General features: G+C 35.2%; 2 protein-coding genes and 1 pseudogene across 2 annotated transcripts; 1 reads left to right on the forward strand and 2 right to left on the reverse strand.

Moving 5' to 3' along the window:
• The first annotated feature begins 22 nt into the window (after positions 1-22).
• On the forward strand, positions 23-639 carry LOC110728286 (annotated as a pseudogene).
• A 947-nt stretch (positions 640-1586) lies between these two features.
• Positions 1587-6250, reverse strand: LOC110727863 (ubiquitin-conjugating enzyme E2-17 kDa-like). The gene is made up of 5 exons (XM_021907441.1): positions 6065-6250; positions 5605-5728; positions 3883-4010; positions 2442-2546; positions 1587-2008 (listed from the first exon to the last, which is right to left on the reverse strand). Exons 2-5 carry the CDS (start codon positions 5672-5674, stop codon positions 1865-1867), a joined length of 447 nt encoding a protein of 148 aa, XP_021763133.1. The 5' UTR covers positions 5675-5728; positions 6065-6250; the 3' UTR covers positions 1587-1864.
• A 3349-nt stretch (positions 6251-9599) lies between these two features.
• On the reverse strand, positions 9600-16366 carry LOC110727865 (26S proteasome regulatory subunit 6B homolog). Its single transcript, XM_021907443.1, has 6 exons — positions 15769-16366; positions 14109-14339; positions 13303-13461; positions 13030-13182; positions 12741-12824; positions 9600-9974 (listed from the first exon to the last, which is right to left on the reverse strand). The coding sequence occupies exons 1-6, from the start codon at positions 16258-16260 to the stop codon at positions 9840-9842; spliced, it is 1254 nt and encodes a 417-aa protein (XP_021763135.1). The 5' UTR covers positions 16261-16366; the 3' UTR covers positions 9600-9839.
• Between the last annotated feature and the right edge of the window lie 244 nt (positions 16367-16610).

The following is a 16610-nucleotide window of genomic DNA, read 5'->3' on the forward strand; positions in this document are numbered from 1 at the left end:
GGAAAGCCTTGAGAAAGTTGTGATGGGGTATGCACAATTAGTCCTTGGTCCTGCAGGAAGTGGAAAATCAACTTACTGCTCTTGTTTGTATCAACACTGTGAAACCATGCGTCGAACACTGTCCTGTTGCTGTGGATATCAGGGAACTTATTAACTTGGAGGATGTTATAGGAGAACTAGGATTGGGTCATAATGGGGGTTTGATTTACTGCACTGAGGAACTTGAAGATTGTTTGGTTTTCTTCGATGATGATTATTTGGTTTTCGATTGTCCTTTGAGCTCTTCTCTTATGTTCTGGTTCTTAAAAACTTTGTGGAGCACTTGCAGCGTAAGAGCTTCGATGTTTGTGTAGTGTATTTTCTCGATTCACAGTTCATGACAGATATTACCAAATTTATTTGTGGCTGGCTGTCGTCTCTCTCAGTAATGGTCTAGCTTGAATGGACCTTGTGAAGAACAAGAAAGACCTTGACGATTTATTGATCCCTGAGCCACAGATGTTACTGTCACAATTAAATCGTCGTATGGCTCCACAGTTTGAGAAGTTGAACAAAGCCTTAATTGATCTGGTGGATGAATACAGCATGGTTAGTTTCATCACTCTTGATATTGATGTCGATCCTTATGGAGAGGAATAGCTGCAGCTCTCTCTGTCTATCCGATTAGTATATCAATTATACTACGTAGTATAGTGTCTAATGTTGGCCTTTTGTAAACCACTTTTACCATGGGATAATGAGAACTATGTATGTTACCATGAGACGCCAATTTAGTTTCTAACACATAATATTATTCTTGTGCAAACATCCATCTTTTCAAAATGGAGCTACACTCGTTTATGATTATTACGAGGATTACAAAAGAAATTTAGGCAAACAATAGTGAGATTGGAAAGTGAAATGAAGTTCACATTCCAAGTTCGTACAACCAATGGAATTGGTTTGGTTGGACCTTTGGAATGGAACAAAAACATAAGACATTTTACTACTACTTCCGTTACATCTTTTTTGCAATTTTTACTAAAAATGGATGCTACACATTATCTGCAATTAATGTTTTCTTTCCTTTTTAGGTTGTCAATTCTCTCTATCTCTCTTCTCATCACATGCATTCCTATTTTTCTCTCTTTATCTTACACTCACAAACAAATTTTGCTTAGGAGTCCATGCACTCTTCAAAGTTGCAAAAAATGTGAAACGTAGTACAAAAATGTATCAAATTATATTGACACTTTCTATACAAATGTTGCTGTGCTTAGATAAGAAAGAAGTTATACAAATAAAGAGGATCACTCTTGGACCTAGGCTGTGGAATTTCTGTAACCAAAATGGATATGATAAGCTGTGATAGTATGTAGAGTTATAAAATATAGTCAAAACATCCCCCTTATATTTTATGTACATCGATGATTTAATCTCATTGCGGTCTTGCTTTCCCAAAATAGTCCTGCATCACGGCATCAATAGTGAAACTTTTTTCATGGACAACACCCAAGGTGAGGGTCCAAAGAGTTCGATTATCATAATCAAGTTGGGATCATTTAGCCATTTACTGTGACGACATCGAGGGCACCCAGCACGGTTAGTTTGCCAGAGTTTAAGAATTTGCCTTAAATTTGTCATCAGCAAATGAAAAGATCATTAGGCTGCCATTAAATTGCTACTAATGACACCTACATAATCCAGTTAATCACAAACATCTTAGGACATAACGTTTAACACATACATATTTCACGAAAGCAACTAGGTAGTTATAATGCAGTAAATCTTATATAGTATTCACAAAGACAACTCCAAATGCTTTTCACCCCAAATTCAGGCTTGGAAATGAAAAGGATGGAGATAGCTTCTTTAAGGCCACAATTTAACCCATCGCATATTTCTGAGTCCAACTGCGGGAGGTGGCCTCGTATTTTGGTCGATCTGTCTTGTACATATGTGCAATCTCTGGAACGAGGGGATCATCTGGGTTTGGATCAGTCAAAAGTGAACAGATAGACAAAAGAACCTGGCAAATTTTCAAGTTAAATTAGTCTCACAAATAACCTGATTAATATTATACATTCATTAATTAGGTTCCTAACTTAATGTTGGAAACATGTCTCAATGCTTGATGATAGCAAATAATTCGGGGTAACAAGGAAACGAAAGATGGTTGAGTATCAATTTTATCAAGAATGGAAAACTTAAAACTCTTCATTCTAGGTCAGCCATAATATTATAGAAAGGAATTAAAATAAACCCAGGTTTCTGATCAGTTTCCTTAAAAATTAATCCCAAGTTCGAGTTACCTCTTCAAATTCACATCCGATTATCCAATTTATCAGTATATACTTTTTACTTTTGCTTTAGTTTAGACTCAATAATCAACAAATACCTCCCAACACCAATCATTATTTAAGTTCAACACAAATAGCACCTAAAGCAGAGATCAATCAGACCTTGGAAATTGTAAGTGCTGGGCTCCATTGTTCTTTCAGGATATCGAGACATATACTCCCATTACTGTTGATGTTGGGATGGAAAACCTTTGTCTTGAATGCAACCTGCATTATTGAAACAAATCATATACATATACTGAAGGAAAATCAAAATTGAATAATAATATCAGTTTGATATCAAAGTTTCATATAACAGTGAACATCATAGCAGCAGCAAGATAAATACTTGAAAAGACAAGAAGTCTACACTACACTGATGTTTAAGCAACGGGTGCTTCACACTTTAGACAGTCCTTCAGACCAATAATGGTTAATTTGAACAGCATTTCTATTAATAATAGATGTAAACAAACCAAGTACATAACAAGGTCACTGGTGTAGGTAATAGTTCCAACTTCCAATACTACCTTCTAAACCTTGATTTACTAGCATAGCTTATCATTCACTGACTTGGGCATAAAATTCACGTGAGTCCAAATCTCATCTAATGTTATTGATCATCATTTCTTTCAATATTTCAAGAAAACCTCCAAACCATTCAGCACAAAAACATCGGTACAAAATAAACATTGCCGACAAAACACATGTACAAGCATACAGCAGAGCCAGAGAAATCAGTTTGACTCTAGGTTTTTTTTTTACTCCTCACTTTAACATGCTGAGCATAATAAATTGTCAAATTCCACTGCAACAAAATTTACATGATACAGCTGAGAACAATACAAGGGTCAGTTCTGACCATCTTTCAGTAAAAAAATGGGATTAAATCCTTAACCACGGAGAAAGAGGGAAGACAGCACATGTATGCGGTATAATTCACGTTCTCGCTGGCAACCCATAAACTGATCCACTGAGGAGGACTAACAGAAATTGCTATAGGAAACTGATTCACCTAGTGCACAAGAGATATCATTATGACACCAGATTAACATTCAATAAACACCCCAACAAGGCTGGCATTTGGCAGCACCTAAACCTACCAAGGATGCATTTATTTAGCTTCTAATGCTAAGACTATACAGCACGGAGCTTTCCAAACAACCAAAAAAAAAAAAAGGGCTCATCCTGTCTATCTTCTCAACAGGTCATATATGTAGATCCACCATCAGATTCGCTGCCTTCAGATGATAAGATTAACATCTTTTTCACCCTTTTTTTTTATCAACAATATCAATGCCTCTAAGCAGACTCCAGCCAAGGGCAGGGGATAAATTTAAGTAAATTTATAACACCAAAGTTCATGGGAGGCAAAGAGAAGGTGAAAGTAAGAGAGGCCATAACAGGATATCATTGAATTTCTGCATATTATATTTTAGCAAGAAAAATGGAGCTATGATCCACTGCATATTTACATTACAGAAAGTGAGCATGCAACCCCAGAAAATTAATTGTAGCAGAGCAAACACTACGAAGAGGGTTATAAATTGGAGCCCAAATTTACCTTAGGTGGCTTGAATGGATAATCTGGAGGAAAATGAATAGAAACAAGGAATACACCTCCGGCATATGGGCTCTCGGAAGGTCCCATTATTGTTGCTTGCCAATGGAACATGTCTTCACCAACTGGCCCTATAACATTTAAGAGGAAAAAAAAAGTGAGTCGATAAAAAAGGGAAAAAACTGACAAGTATTCATTGTGGTATTGCATTTGAGGCACCTCATGAGATCAAGTAGATCAGTGATAAGTGCAAAACAAATACAAAATCAAAGGTCCACAGCCATCAAATGAATATTTAAGCATAGAATAGTTGCATACTTTCAGAACAAAAAGGGTAATAATCAACAAGGACATTTCCTATATTGGATACAGAAACCCATCACACTGGAGATCTTTCCTAATACTTGGAACATGAGGTAAAATTGACTTTATTTATTTTTAAAAAAAAATTAATTAAAAAAAAAAGTCCACGCAATTCCTCACTCCATCTTCAAGCAACATAGTAATAAGAAATGATTTTGATTCACACAACACAAGCTACAGTTAGTTCCATTAGACTGATCATAATCCACAAGAACATCTAAAGCAACAGAAGTGGATGTGAAGAAATGAAATCCGACCTATATACTCCGTACATGTTAAACCCCGAATTATTTCATAGTACGAAGTCAAAGTAGCCTAAACTAACACCTCATTAAAACTGAAGCTCAAGATACATAAATTCAAATCTCCATAGGAAAATTTAAGTTGATGTTGTCTATTAAGGTAGAATAATTGAAAGAAACCAAAACAAACTCTTTGATTGGACATAACCACAGAATCAAGGAGTTCTAAGATCTCTCTTCAAACACATCCCAGATCAATTCTCTGCAACTCTCTCATTGACACCAGCAAGACAATAGAACTAGACAGAAGTTTAGCGATCCTCTCCATAACATTCCATGTCTATTGAAGCATATTAGCCATAACCAAACTAAGGGCCTGTTCTGATTTACTGAGCTGAGCTGTTTATGAGAGAAGGAAATTAGGAACTGAACTGAGCTAAACTGAAATGAATTAAGCTGAAGAGAACAGGCCCTAAACCTCCATCTTTAAAAAATTCAACTCTTTTGACTTCTACCCTCAATGATAAAAATCTATAAGTTCTATATGTTCCCAATACTCCATCCTCTCTAAAGGTGATACATAGAAAAATAAATTCTTTGGTACTAGTTTTCATAACCCAAAGAAACCACATAATGGCAGGCGATCGGGAGCCAAAAAATCAAACTTTACGATCCGCAGAAGCTATCAATCCTACCATCATAGATCCCAGTCTCAAGATAATTATGTACACAGGCTACAGGCTCCCACACAAAAATAAGGTATCTGCAACAACCAAAAAACGGTACCCCAATTCTAGCAAAGAGGGCGACAAGGGAAAGACAAGCAAACAACAACAAATCAAATCATTGGGACCTTCCCATCAAACAACATAGCTCGCAAGAATAATAGATACAGCTAAAAAAAATTCAGAAGGAATCATTCTCTTCTTTTTATTTTAAAATAATCTGAAACTCCAATTATATTGTCAGAAAACTCACTAACACCACCATCAACACGTCAAAACCAATAACGAAAATTAATAGATAAAATAATAATTTTTAATTTTTTTAAAAAAGCCCAGATTTTTACAATCAATCCAATTCAATTAAATTTTTCTGAGATCATCAAAATTATCTTCACCTGCACTGCATGAAGTAGGTGGATCCTTCTGCAGATCCTTAAGCTCCTTCAAGATTCTCTTTGACGCCATTAAAACAGACTTCTATAAACAAAACACAATATATATCTCCACAAAATATTCAACCTGTAAAACGAATCAAAGATTAAAAAAAAACAATTATTTACTTGTTCAATTGCAAGAATAAGAACCCTAATTAATAAATACCCAAGCTAAAGCTAGCCCCAATAAAATCAAAGCCTTAATGATCAAGGACTCAATTGAAAATCCCTGATCCAATTATGCTGGCAAAGAATTTCAATTGCAAAAACCCCAATTACAAATTACCCCCGACAAATTCAATTTCTAACTGATCAGGGCTTCAATTGAAAATCAATTTAATTGAATAGAAAACCCCAAAATCAGATTTTTATGACAAAATCAATAACTTGAACAAAAGGAGAAAGAAGATTGAAATTAAACCTTGAAAAAATGATGAAAGTGAAGTTGAGATCTGAAGATTTTGTGGGTGATAGGCAGAAACAAAAGGGGTTGACTAGAATTAAAGAGTGAAGATTGCAACCCCAGATGAATTTGGTTATGGAGGATCCGAGTTGTGTAATGCAAATTCGATTTCTCGAGAATTGGTGGGTGAATTTAGGCCCAATTTATATGACCAACAGGGCAACAACTTTTACAAGTAGCTTAAATCACACGTGAAACTTTTTTTTTTTTTGGGTATCGTAGACAGAAGAAATGGTTTTATTGTTTGACTTTTAAGTGTCACGCCATTTAGGATAGATTAGTTTAAAGTTTTATTTTTGATAAAATATCAATATTTCAGATATACAAATTAAATTATAATTTTATTTAAAAAAATTATTAGATTATAATTCTAATATAAATCAAAGTGTTAAACATCCATTTATAATGAATCGGCTAAAATAAAATGAGTACTTTCGCAATCTAATAGAATCTTATTACTATGTAGACCCATCAATTAGGGTTGGGTAATGAGTCATTTTGAATTGGGTCACTTCAAGTTATGAGTCAAGAAATGTTCAACTTTTGCCCATAGTTTTAATTTCGGACAACCCAGCGGGCTTTGAACATTTATTTCATTTAATTTATTTTTTGCTATTTTTTTTTTAAGTGTATTCAATCGAACATTTCCACCAACATTATTATTAGTCATTACATGCCTATTAGATGACAAATCGTCACAAAAGCACATCAATTCTCTAACTAATTTGTATCAATGATATATTTTAAAATTTGATATATAGATTAAAATTTTATCTTACAATTCAATAAACAACGCGGACATCGCACGTGGCATAAAACTAGTTATTCATATATTTTCATTATATGTCAAATTTTTATACAACTTACTTATTTATAAATACTTATGAATATTATTGTTTCAAAAAATATACAACCTACTTATGAATATTGTTTCAAAAAATATACAACCTCCATTAAATATTATGTGCAACAAAATGGTATTATTTGTGAGACATAAAAAATATTTTGTTGCATATAATAATTAATGGATGTAGTATATTCAGTTCGTTTTGGATTTTTTTTTTAATTTTTATTTATACATTATTTGCATATTAAGTGTTTTTTTTTTTAAAGGTATTTGCATATTATGTTTATTCACATACTTTTGCTTAATTTTTTACAATTATAAAATAAATAATAAGTGCTATTGTACATCGTGTAATATATCATTAAATTAGTCACAATGTTTATTTTCATAACTTAATTTTGGATATGGTGGTAGCTTCTCGTGGAGAAGCATTTGGGGCTCGAAATCCTTGGTGAAAGAAGGGATAATTTGGAGGGTGGGCAATGGTAATAATATAAATATTTGGTCGGACACTTGGCTAGCTGATGACAGTGGTCGTTTTGTGACTAGTACCCCGTCAAATGAGCTGTCAAAAGTGAGTGATTTAATTTGCTTTGACAACATGGAGTGGAAATTTGATCTACTCCGGGAGTTTTTTAATGAAAGAGACACTCGCTGGGTACTTGCCATTCCTCTTAACTCGAGCCTTCCTCGAGATGAGATTTCATGGGCTTTCTCTAACAGTGGTTTGTATATCGTCAAATCTGCTTACATGATTGGCAAAGATGCAACTTGGATGACTTTCACCGAGCATGGGTAGATATTTGGAAGATGAATGTATTCCTGAAAACTCGCAATTTTTTATGGCGCTTCTGCACTGAAATGCTGCTGTCCGTGCACTCTTAAAATATCGCCATCACAGTGATTATGATCTCTGTCCATAATGCAGTACTGAGACTGAAAGCTGGAAGCATATCTTAGCTTCTTTTATTGTTTTAGGGTCAGGGAACTTTGGTATGACTTGGATTGTGCAGCAATGGTTAAACATGAACAGTTTGAAGGGGCCTGTGACGTATTTGATAATTGGAAAGGATTGCAGACTGAAATGGTGGTGCGTGGAGTATATTTAATGTGGTATTTGTGGCAGGAATGAAACTTAAATGTCTTTCAGAATGTGAGCACTCCAAATAGCATTGTGATTGCTTGGTTCTGAGATGGGTGGAGGAAACAAATAAGTACTCCAATGCTATCTACAAACCCCAATAAGTCATGCATCAGCCTAGTCCTACGAATTGGTCTCCTCCCCCTGAGGGCTGAGGGAACCATTAAGATTAACACCGACGCCTCTCTAGCAGAAGAGGGATGGGTGGGGGCTAGGGGTAGTTGCGCGCAATTCAGAAGGGAAGGTGGTCTTTGCTGCTACCAGAAGAGTTAAGGCCTGTTGGCCTGTTGAAATAGCCGAAGCAAAAGCTATTGTCATGGTTATCAGGTTGGGTCGAAAGTATGACTGTGAGAGTGTGATAATTGAGTCGGACTGTCAAAATGGGACTATAAAAAAATGAAGGAAGTATTCAGTATTAAGAACATAGACAAGTATTTTGGACAAGGGGAGTTACTTAGGGTATGTTCACTTCAGCTTAATTTCAACTCCTAATTTTCTTCTCTCATAAAATATTCATTTCGGCTCTATTTAGTTTATGAACAAGCCCTTAGTTTGATAGTTTCAACTTAAGCCTCTACAGAGTAGTTGATGATCTTTTGTCATAAGCATCAAATCCAAACAGTGTGTGGTTCCTACAGGCATGGGTACCTTGCATCGTACCACCATTTCACAAAAGGAACATATTATACAAATGTAAAGAACATACAACTGCAAAGAAAAGAACATACTATTATAATGTAAAGAACATATACCTAAAGTAAAAAATAACATGTTTGCACCAAAAAAGAGTGAAAATAATGTTCATTGCTTATTGTGAAATGTTCATTAAATAATGTTCATTGCTTATTGTGAAATGTTCATTGAATTTTGTCTTAAAATTATGGTAGATATATATAAATACTGTTCATTACATAATATTTTCATGTTCATTATTTATATTACAGGTGTTCTTTATATATACAAAAAAAAACATAAAATTAGATGTTCCTTACAAAACTGATATATGTTCTTTAAAAAACAACAGTAAGTTCATTACAAAACAGCTACATGTTCTTTCCGCGCTTTTTGTCTGTACCAAGCAAGGTACAGGCTGCTGTATCTTAAAATTTTCATCAAATCCATCCCTAGTTGTTGCATACAGGCCAGAAACTGGATAGTTTTATATAGCAAAGCATTTGGATTTGCTCACTTTTGTACTTACCCATCAATGCAAGTTCTTCACTTTCATTCTATCTCCTTTTTTTAGATATATCAACAAAATAAAAAAAGACAAAATTTGGCAACTCCAATCAAGTACGAATAATCAGAAAACAGTTAATTACAATTCACATCTCCATGAAAGGAACAACAAATTCTCAGAACATCAGTATTGTAAGTCTATGTTGGAATGAGATAGGAGTCTGTCACAGTGTCGGTGGCTACCATAGAGACAGCTTTCAGTTGGAGGATTGGAGCATATAGTTCATACAAGAAGTTGGGAATTGTTGGTGTGCAGGGAAGGAGGATAAAGAGAGTAAGAAAACATTTAAAGAACGAAACATAAAGATTACAAGTCACAACATACAAGTAAAAAGAGGATAAACAAAAGTGAGTGAAAGTTTAACATTGTTTCAAGTCATTACTCTAAATAAAATGTTAACTGTAGGTCCCAATTAATAAATAACTCTTAGAACCATATCGTACAGGTCTCTTAACAATATAAAACCATGAAAATAGATGATCGTTCTTGGCTACACTTGGGATTATCACTTGTAGAAGTCGAAGTCTGTATCAGGCTTCTTCACATTGGATCGATAACCCTTTTCGAAATCCTTTGGCAAAATAACATATCTGTTTTTGCGGACTGCATGCATTCCAGCTTCTTGGCATATAGCAGTGATCTGCAAGAGTTCATAAGGTAAACATTAGACAGTCTTTACATGCATTAGGTAGGAGACAGGGCGACACAAATTTTTGTATAGGAGATCAAGTAAAATCATTAAATTAAAACATAGACTAGAATGTATTGAATTACATTAAAGCTGTTAATAGTCCACTCATATTGCAATAACAAACAGAACTTTCCCAAAATGATTGTTTCATCCATGTCAAACCAAATGTCAGCTACTTAAAGTTAGCAATTTCTATCGTATCCTACTGAAATTGGCATCAATATCCACCCTTATAATCTCAGAACAATTTTGCTTCAATCGTCCAGTACCTCTCACTATTTTTTCAAAGATACCTGTTCTTTCTACCCTATCAACCAGATGTCATGAATTAAGCAAAATCCACACAAACTTACTGACTTTTGCCCATTTCAAAGCTAGAAAGTCATAAAAGAATTGTCATGAAAGTGTCAGGATGAGAAGGAAAGTCTCAATGAGGATTAAGATATCACAAACATAAATGATACTTCCATCTTTCAAAATGCAAGTTTGCTAAAAATAGAGTGACGCATCATTTTATCTGTAAATATCTTTTTCTGCCCCATATATGTTGGCAAATTTGTAGATTATAAGGATGAGAAATATGTTTAAATCAAATTATAAGGAGCCAGTTTTAATCATTATACACCAATTACGTAAAGTAAAATAGACCCAAATTTTTAGAGGTAGTGTGGCCTCTGCTTTAAAGATCAGAGATAGTGAAGAATTTCTGTACTAAATTAACTGGACAAAAGCCATTACCTTCACCAAAAAGAAGATATACAGCAAACACGGAGATCTGAACTATAATTCCAAAGTTTCATAACCAAAATAGATCTAGTAGCCATTTCCCTAAGACCAACAAGCAGCCTCAATACACCAGTCTGACATCCACTAGCTACTAGTCCACAGTCCACACTACACATCCTACTTATCATTACAAAGAAAACCAAGTTTGAGCTCAAACCCAATTTCCAAAAGGCCAACAAGTGCTGTGTGAGAGGATACGTAGGCTGTAAAATCTACAGGGGCAACTGCCTCCAGAGAAAAAAGTTAAAAGGCCTTACAGTCCTCTTCTTCTGTAAGCCAGAGGTCTATAGACGAAGGACAATTGGTGCTAAATAGCAATATCAAGTGACACAAAGCCCTTTTTTTGCCCTAAAAAAAGCTAGCTACACAGAAAGATTGACCTTAAGCTTCTTCCTGCTACAGCCTCAGCCTCAATCCAGCACAATGCCAGTCTGACAACCACCAGCTACTGTAAGACATTAGACCACGCTACACATGATACTTCCACCTGACTAAGCCAGTCAACAAATTAACTCTAGTTTTGAATCCTTACAAGGAAAGCCAAGTGGCAGGGCAAAAAATAACAGGATAAAGATATAACTCAGAAAACCCAATTTCCAAAAGGCCAATAACTAGAGTGTGAGAGGAAGTATAGGCTGTAAAATTTACAGGGGCAACTGCGCCCAGAGGAAAAAGTTAAGTTTTGGGCGAGGGGAGAGGGGTGGATCAAGAAACCTTGTCCCCTTCATCTGTGAGCCAAGTCTATGATTAACACTGGTGGCTTGGTGCTAGATAGCAAGGTCGAGTGAACCGATGCCCCATTTCAAACTTAAACATCAGGCCTGATTTAATTATTTTGTGAGCAGCTCAATAACCCAAATGTCAGCAACCTTATGCAACATTAAGCACAGCACAATCAATTTACAGGGGCTGATGAGTGTTGCAGTTACTGAAAAAAGATATCAACGATGAAGCCAAGAACGAGTTTCTTGGCTGGCAGAAATTGTTCTTATATTTCCATTCCAATAAGATCTACAATAATTGAAGATCCAGAATTTATATTAAGGACATTATTTCTGGAACTTTTACACATGATTGTATAATACTACCTCTGTTTTAGTTGTTCTGCTCACTTTACATTGAAATTTTTTTAAACACGCATAATTTTATTTCATTTTTGTCATACTATATTTACCATCATAGCCCTTCCAGATTTACACCTTTTTCTCTGTATTCTCTCGTACTTTATTACACCTACTCGTCTTTTTACACTCTCTCTCTTAGTTCCTCTTACACCCACCATCTTTTTAAACATTTCTACCACCTACTCAACTATTCAAAGTTTGTTCATATTATGAATCTATAGCAAGTGAGTCAAACAAAGGTAATAGATAAATTTGAATGATCACGGTTCCATAAAGAAAATCAATGGACCAGATTTCTAACCAGTGATGATTACCAAGTCCCAGTAGAGTTTCTTTTCAGGAAAATATGGAGATATGGATCTAATAATATGAAACACACTGCATCACCTTCCTACCTCACCCAATACCAAATGATGCTGCTCTATAAGTGTGGACCTAAAAGCAATTTTCCAGGACAGAAAATATTGGCATCTTTGTCTGACTTTTAGCTATATTGAACAAGCAACCATGAGGACAACAGCAATTTCTAACTTGAGTCAACACATTAGGCAGTAGAACATTTAGGTTCACGCAAGTGTGTCTTCCAACAAATCAAGCCAGGAACGAGAACCCACAACAAGACATAAATTCATAACTGGGGAAATTAAGACTGATACAATAAGGATTAAAATCTTACCTATGACACAATCAAGAGGATAAATTCAGATATAATCTAATTCTCAACTAATCCATACTGATGAAATATCCGAAGTGGTCATAAAACAGACAAATTAAACACAGGCACAAAATACATCATCCTACTAACCTCAGCAGCACTAATCTTGTCTGGGCGTGAGACATAATCCTCCAAGTCCACTTCATCACTCAAGTTCATCTTGGCAGTACAAACCTGGAAGAAAATGTGGGCAGATAATAAATTAATGCATATAGAGTAATAGACCACTGGAACATGAAAGAAGCAACGCAGCCCTCAATGTCAATAACAAAAATTTTACAGGAGAGAAAAATAAATAAATAAAGGTCCCCCCAACCCAAACAATATAAAAAGGAATAATAAAGGAAATGGTAACTGGAAAGATAGGATCATAGTGCACCTGAAAAACAAGCCTCTTTTGTCGTCTATCAGGCAAAGGAAACTCAATTTTCCTGTCCAGTCTTCCAGGACGTAGCAATGCAGGGTCAAGAGTGTCAGCTCGATTAGTTGCCATGATAACCTTAACGTTCACGGTTTGGTCAAACCCATCCATCTACAGGAGCAGCAAAAATTTAACATAAATACAATACAGGGGATGGCAACATAGAATTATACATTCCATCTTTATAGGAGCAGACACATCTGTATAGCTTATATGCTCTTTGAATAATACCTGATTCAAAAGTTCCATAAGGATACGCTGAACCTCCCTATCAGCACCAGTCTGAGCATCAAATCTAGCAGTAGCAATAGCATCTACCTCGTCAATGAAAATAATTGCAGGTGCATTCTCTTTAGCAAGGCGAAATACATCACGGACCATTCTAGGACCCTACATTAAACAAAACAGAACAATTCAGTAAAAAAATTCAACATGATTCAATTAAAAAAAATATTAATTAAAACAATCTGCTTAAATATAGGTTTTTTTTATTAAAAAAAAAAAGAAAACAGAAAAAAGTTAAAGAAACAGATATAGGTCCCGAAGGTCTAGCAAGAAAAAAAATGCAAAGTTGAATGTGAGTGTCCAAAGATATGACTGGATAGGTGATACAAGGATACTTTCCTATGTTATACTATCAACATACGTATAGGTGAAAAGCATTAATTTACTCCTCTTTAGCCAATAGTGAAGTGTCCAAACCTATACGCATGGCAAACATCTAAGATGGACCATTGACCAGAAATGAAAAGCCTAAGCTATGTAGTTTATGTTAATAATAATTTATTTTCTTCTAACAGTCAATATCTCTAAAGGAAAGGCTGCATATATTATGTCTCTTACCCGGCATATTTGACAGCCTCTTTAGAGACTTTGGGATAATGCTAAGGTCAGTATAAACTAGAAGACGCTAATTACAACACATGAAAAATAAAATATGATACATGGAAAGAAAATAAAATTACAAGGTATATAGATACCCACCTACAAAATTTTAGAGAGAGAGAAAGAGGGAATAAAAGTTGGGAAAGACCTACCTCACCCAAATACTTCTGAACAAACTCAGAACCAACAACTCTAATGAAGGCAGCAGTAGTATGATTGGCAACAGCCTTTGCAAGCATTGTCTTTCCAGTACCAGGAGGGCCATAAAGCAAAACTCCCCTGGGAGGATCAATACCAATTTGCTTGTACAAATCATGATGAGTCAAAGGCAGCTCAACTGCTTCACGAATTTCCTGCTTTTGAATGTCACATCCTCCAATGTCCTGACAAAGTTATTGCCAGAAGAGCATTAAGAAACGTAGATTCACAAGAGACTTAAAGATCGATGAACATATTTGTGTAAAAGAACAATCTGATATATGTAGAAGTGAGCTTTGAACAATGATGAACAAATGATGCACTGCAACACAACTATTTCAATACCCTTACAATCAAATAATCCCCAAACACATAAAAGGAAAGAAGGATAAGTCAGGAATGAAGAACACCATGAAAAGTAAATCCACAGAACAAAGGCAAAAATAGATGCAAACTGTAATAAACACAATGCAGCTTCAACAGTATAATTGTCCTGCTACCAAGATAGAAAGAAGTGCAGGCAATCCAATGAGAAAGCTTAAATAAATACTTTGAGTTACCAAACAAGCTGTATATGAAAATAGTTTATGCATTCTTTAATTTAATTTTCAATTCATTACAAAACTAATATCAAACAATTAGTAAAATCTCAAAACCAAAACTAAATGCTATATGCCCTAAATATCTTACTCAAGAGTATGGGATTGAGATATTCACATCTATACAACACCTCTGAGATAACGATAAAAGTAAAAAGTTCCCAACATGGAATGAACATAACAACAGACATTGTAACACACTAATGCTGCCTAGCCAGAGGTTAAACTGCCACAGATAAACCTTACACATAAAAGGAACAGTAGATAGTAACAGGATAGAGCATTACTAAACAATTGTATGATGCTTTCAGGTACAAATCTACCAATATAACAATATTGTAGTCATGTCCTCATGGCAGATCAATAGATACAGGATTAACCAGCATCATTCCTTAAAGATAGTACTTTTCAAGATACCAGAAATGCCCTACAAAGTATGGGAATACTATCAGGTAGTACAATATAGTAGATGAATCTTTATTGCTTCAAATAATCATTTTATCACCTATTCTATTACTACCATTTATACCAGTACTAATCATTCACCAACCTTTAAAGTTGCAACTAAATATGCAGCTATGCTCCCAAAAGTTCACCTCTCACATTAAACTTCAAAATTAACAACACATTTCAGTTCTCATACATGATATACCATCAAAATACAGAAAAACAAAACCCTTAATTTTAAAGACCCTCGTTTTCTTAACTAAATTCACAATTTATCACCAAAAATAAGTCTCCTTCATACATGCATCAAGAAGCACAAAATCAAACTCCAATTACAGTATGAAATTCTTTCAAATTAAAAGGAAATAACAAATATTTCAAATCAACCATTACCAAACCCCTAATTTAAATTACCAAATTCACAATTTTACTCCAATAGCACAATTCAACCAAAAAAACTCATCAAATCAATAACCCACAATTCCAAATCTTGAACAAAACCAAACAAAACCCTAAAATTCAATAACCCAAAACCTAGAATAAAAACCCTAAGAGAGAGAAAACTCACATTATAACTAACATCAGGCTTCTCAGACTGACTCAAAAGCGAGATACTCGAATCAGCTTCAGGAGGAAGAACATCAACAAGCGCATTCGAATGTCGGTGAAGCGCAACCGAAGCCGAAGGCTTAAGCAACTCACGATTAATCGTACTAAGAATTCTCACATAGTAATTACTCCCAGTAGTAGACCCAACAATCCCATTATTCTGATCAACCATCTCCATAAACTGCCCAATAACAAGCGGCACAGATTGAATCCTTTTGACCTCTTCTTGAGCTCGAAGATGCTCTCTTTTGAGGTTTTTGAGTTCGTCTTTGACGTATTCTTCTTGGATTTCCATGAATTCGATTTGGCGTGCTAGGGATTTCAATCGGCCGTAAAGATCTTCTTCTTCTGGGGCGGAGGAATCTTCCGAGGATGTCCATGAGATTGTTGCGGGTGGTTCGGATGGTGGTGGGGTTGGTTTGGGGTCGAGCACCATGGCTGATGCCGCCATTGTTGAGTTGTTTGAAGGATTTGCAGGAGAGAGAAAATGAAGTGAGGGTTTGGAGTATTGCCGAAGAAATTGTTTTGGTTAGAACCTAGAGGAGAGACCGAGAGATCAGAGATTGTAGAGTTTATATACTCTGTATAAGACGGTAAACAAGCAAAGCTTGGAGAAGGGTATAACTATAATTTTGTAATTATAGTAATTTTATGGGAAAAATAATTAACCCACATCACTTCACGAGTTCACGGCGATAATAGGGATGAGCATAACAGGATACACTATAAGAATTCCTGGAAACGAAATCGTAACCTGTTGCAATAGTTTCCCCAAAATGGTAACCATAATTTAGAGTTGTC

The sequence above is a fragment of the Chenopodium quinoa genome, unplaced genomic scaffold, assembly GCF_001683475.1.
Source record: "Chenopodium quinoa cultivar QQ74 unplaced genomic scaffold, ASM168347v1, whole genome shotgun sequence".
NCBI classification, from domain to species: Eukaryota; Viridiplantae; Streptophyta; class Magnoliopsida; order Caryophyllales; family Amaranthaceae; genus Chenopodium; species Chenopodium quinoa.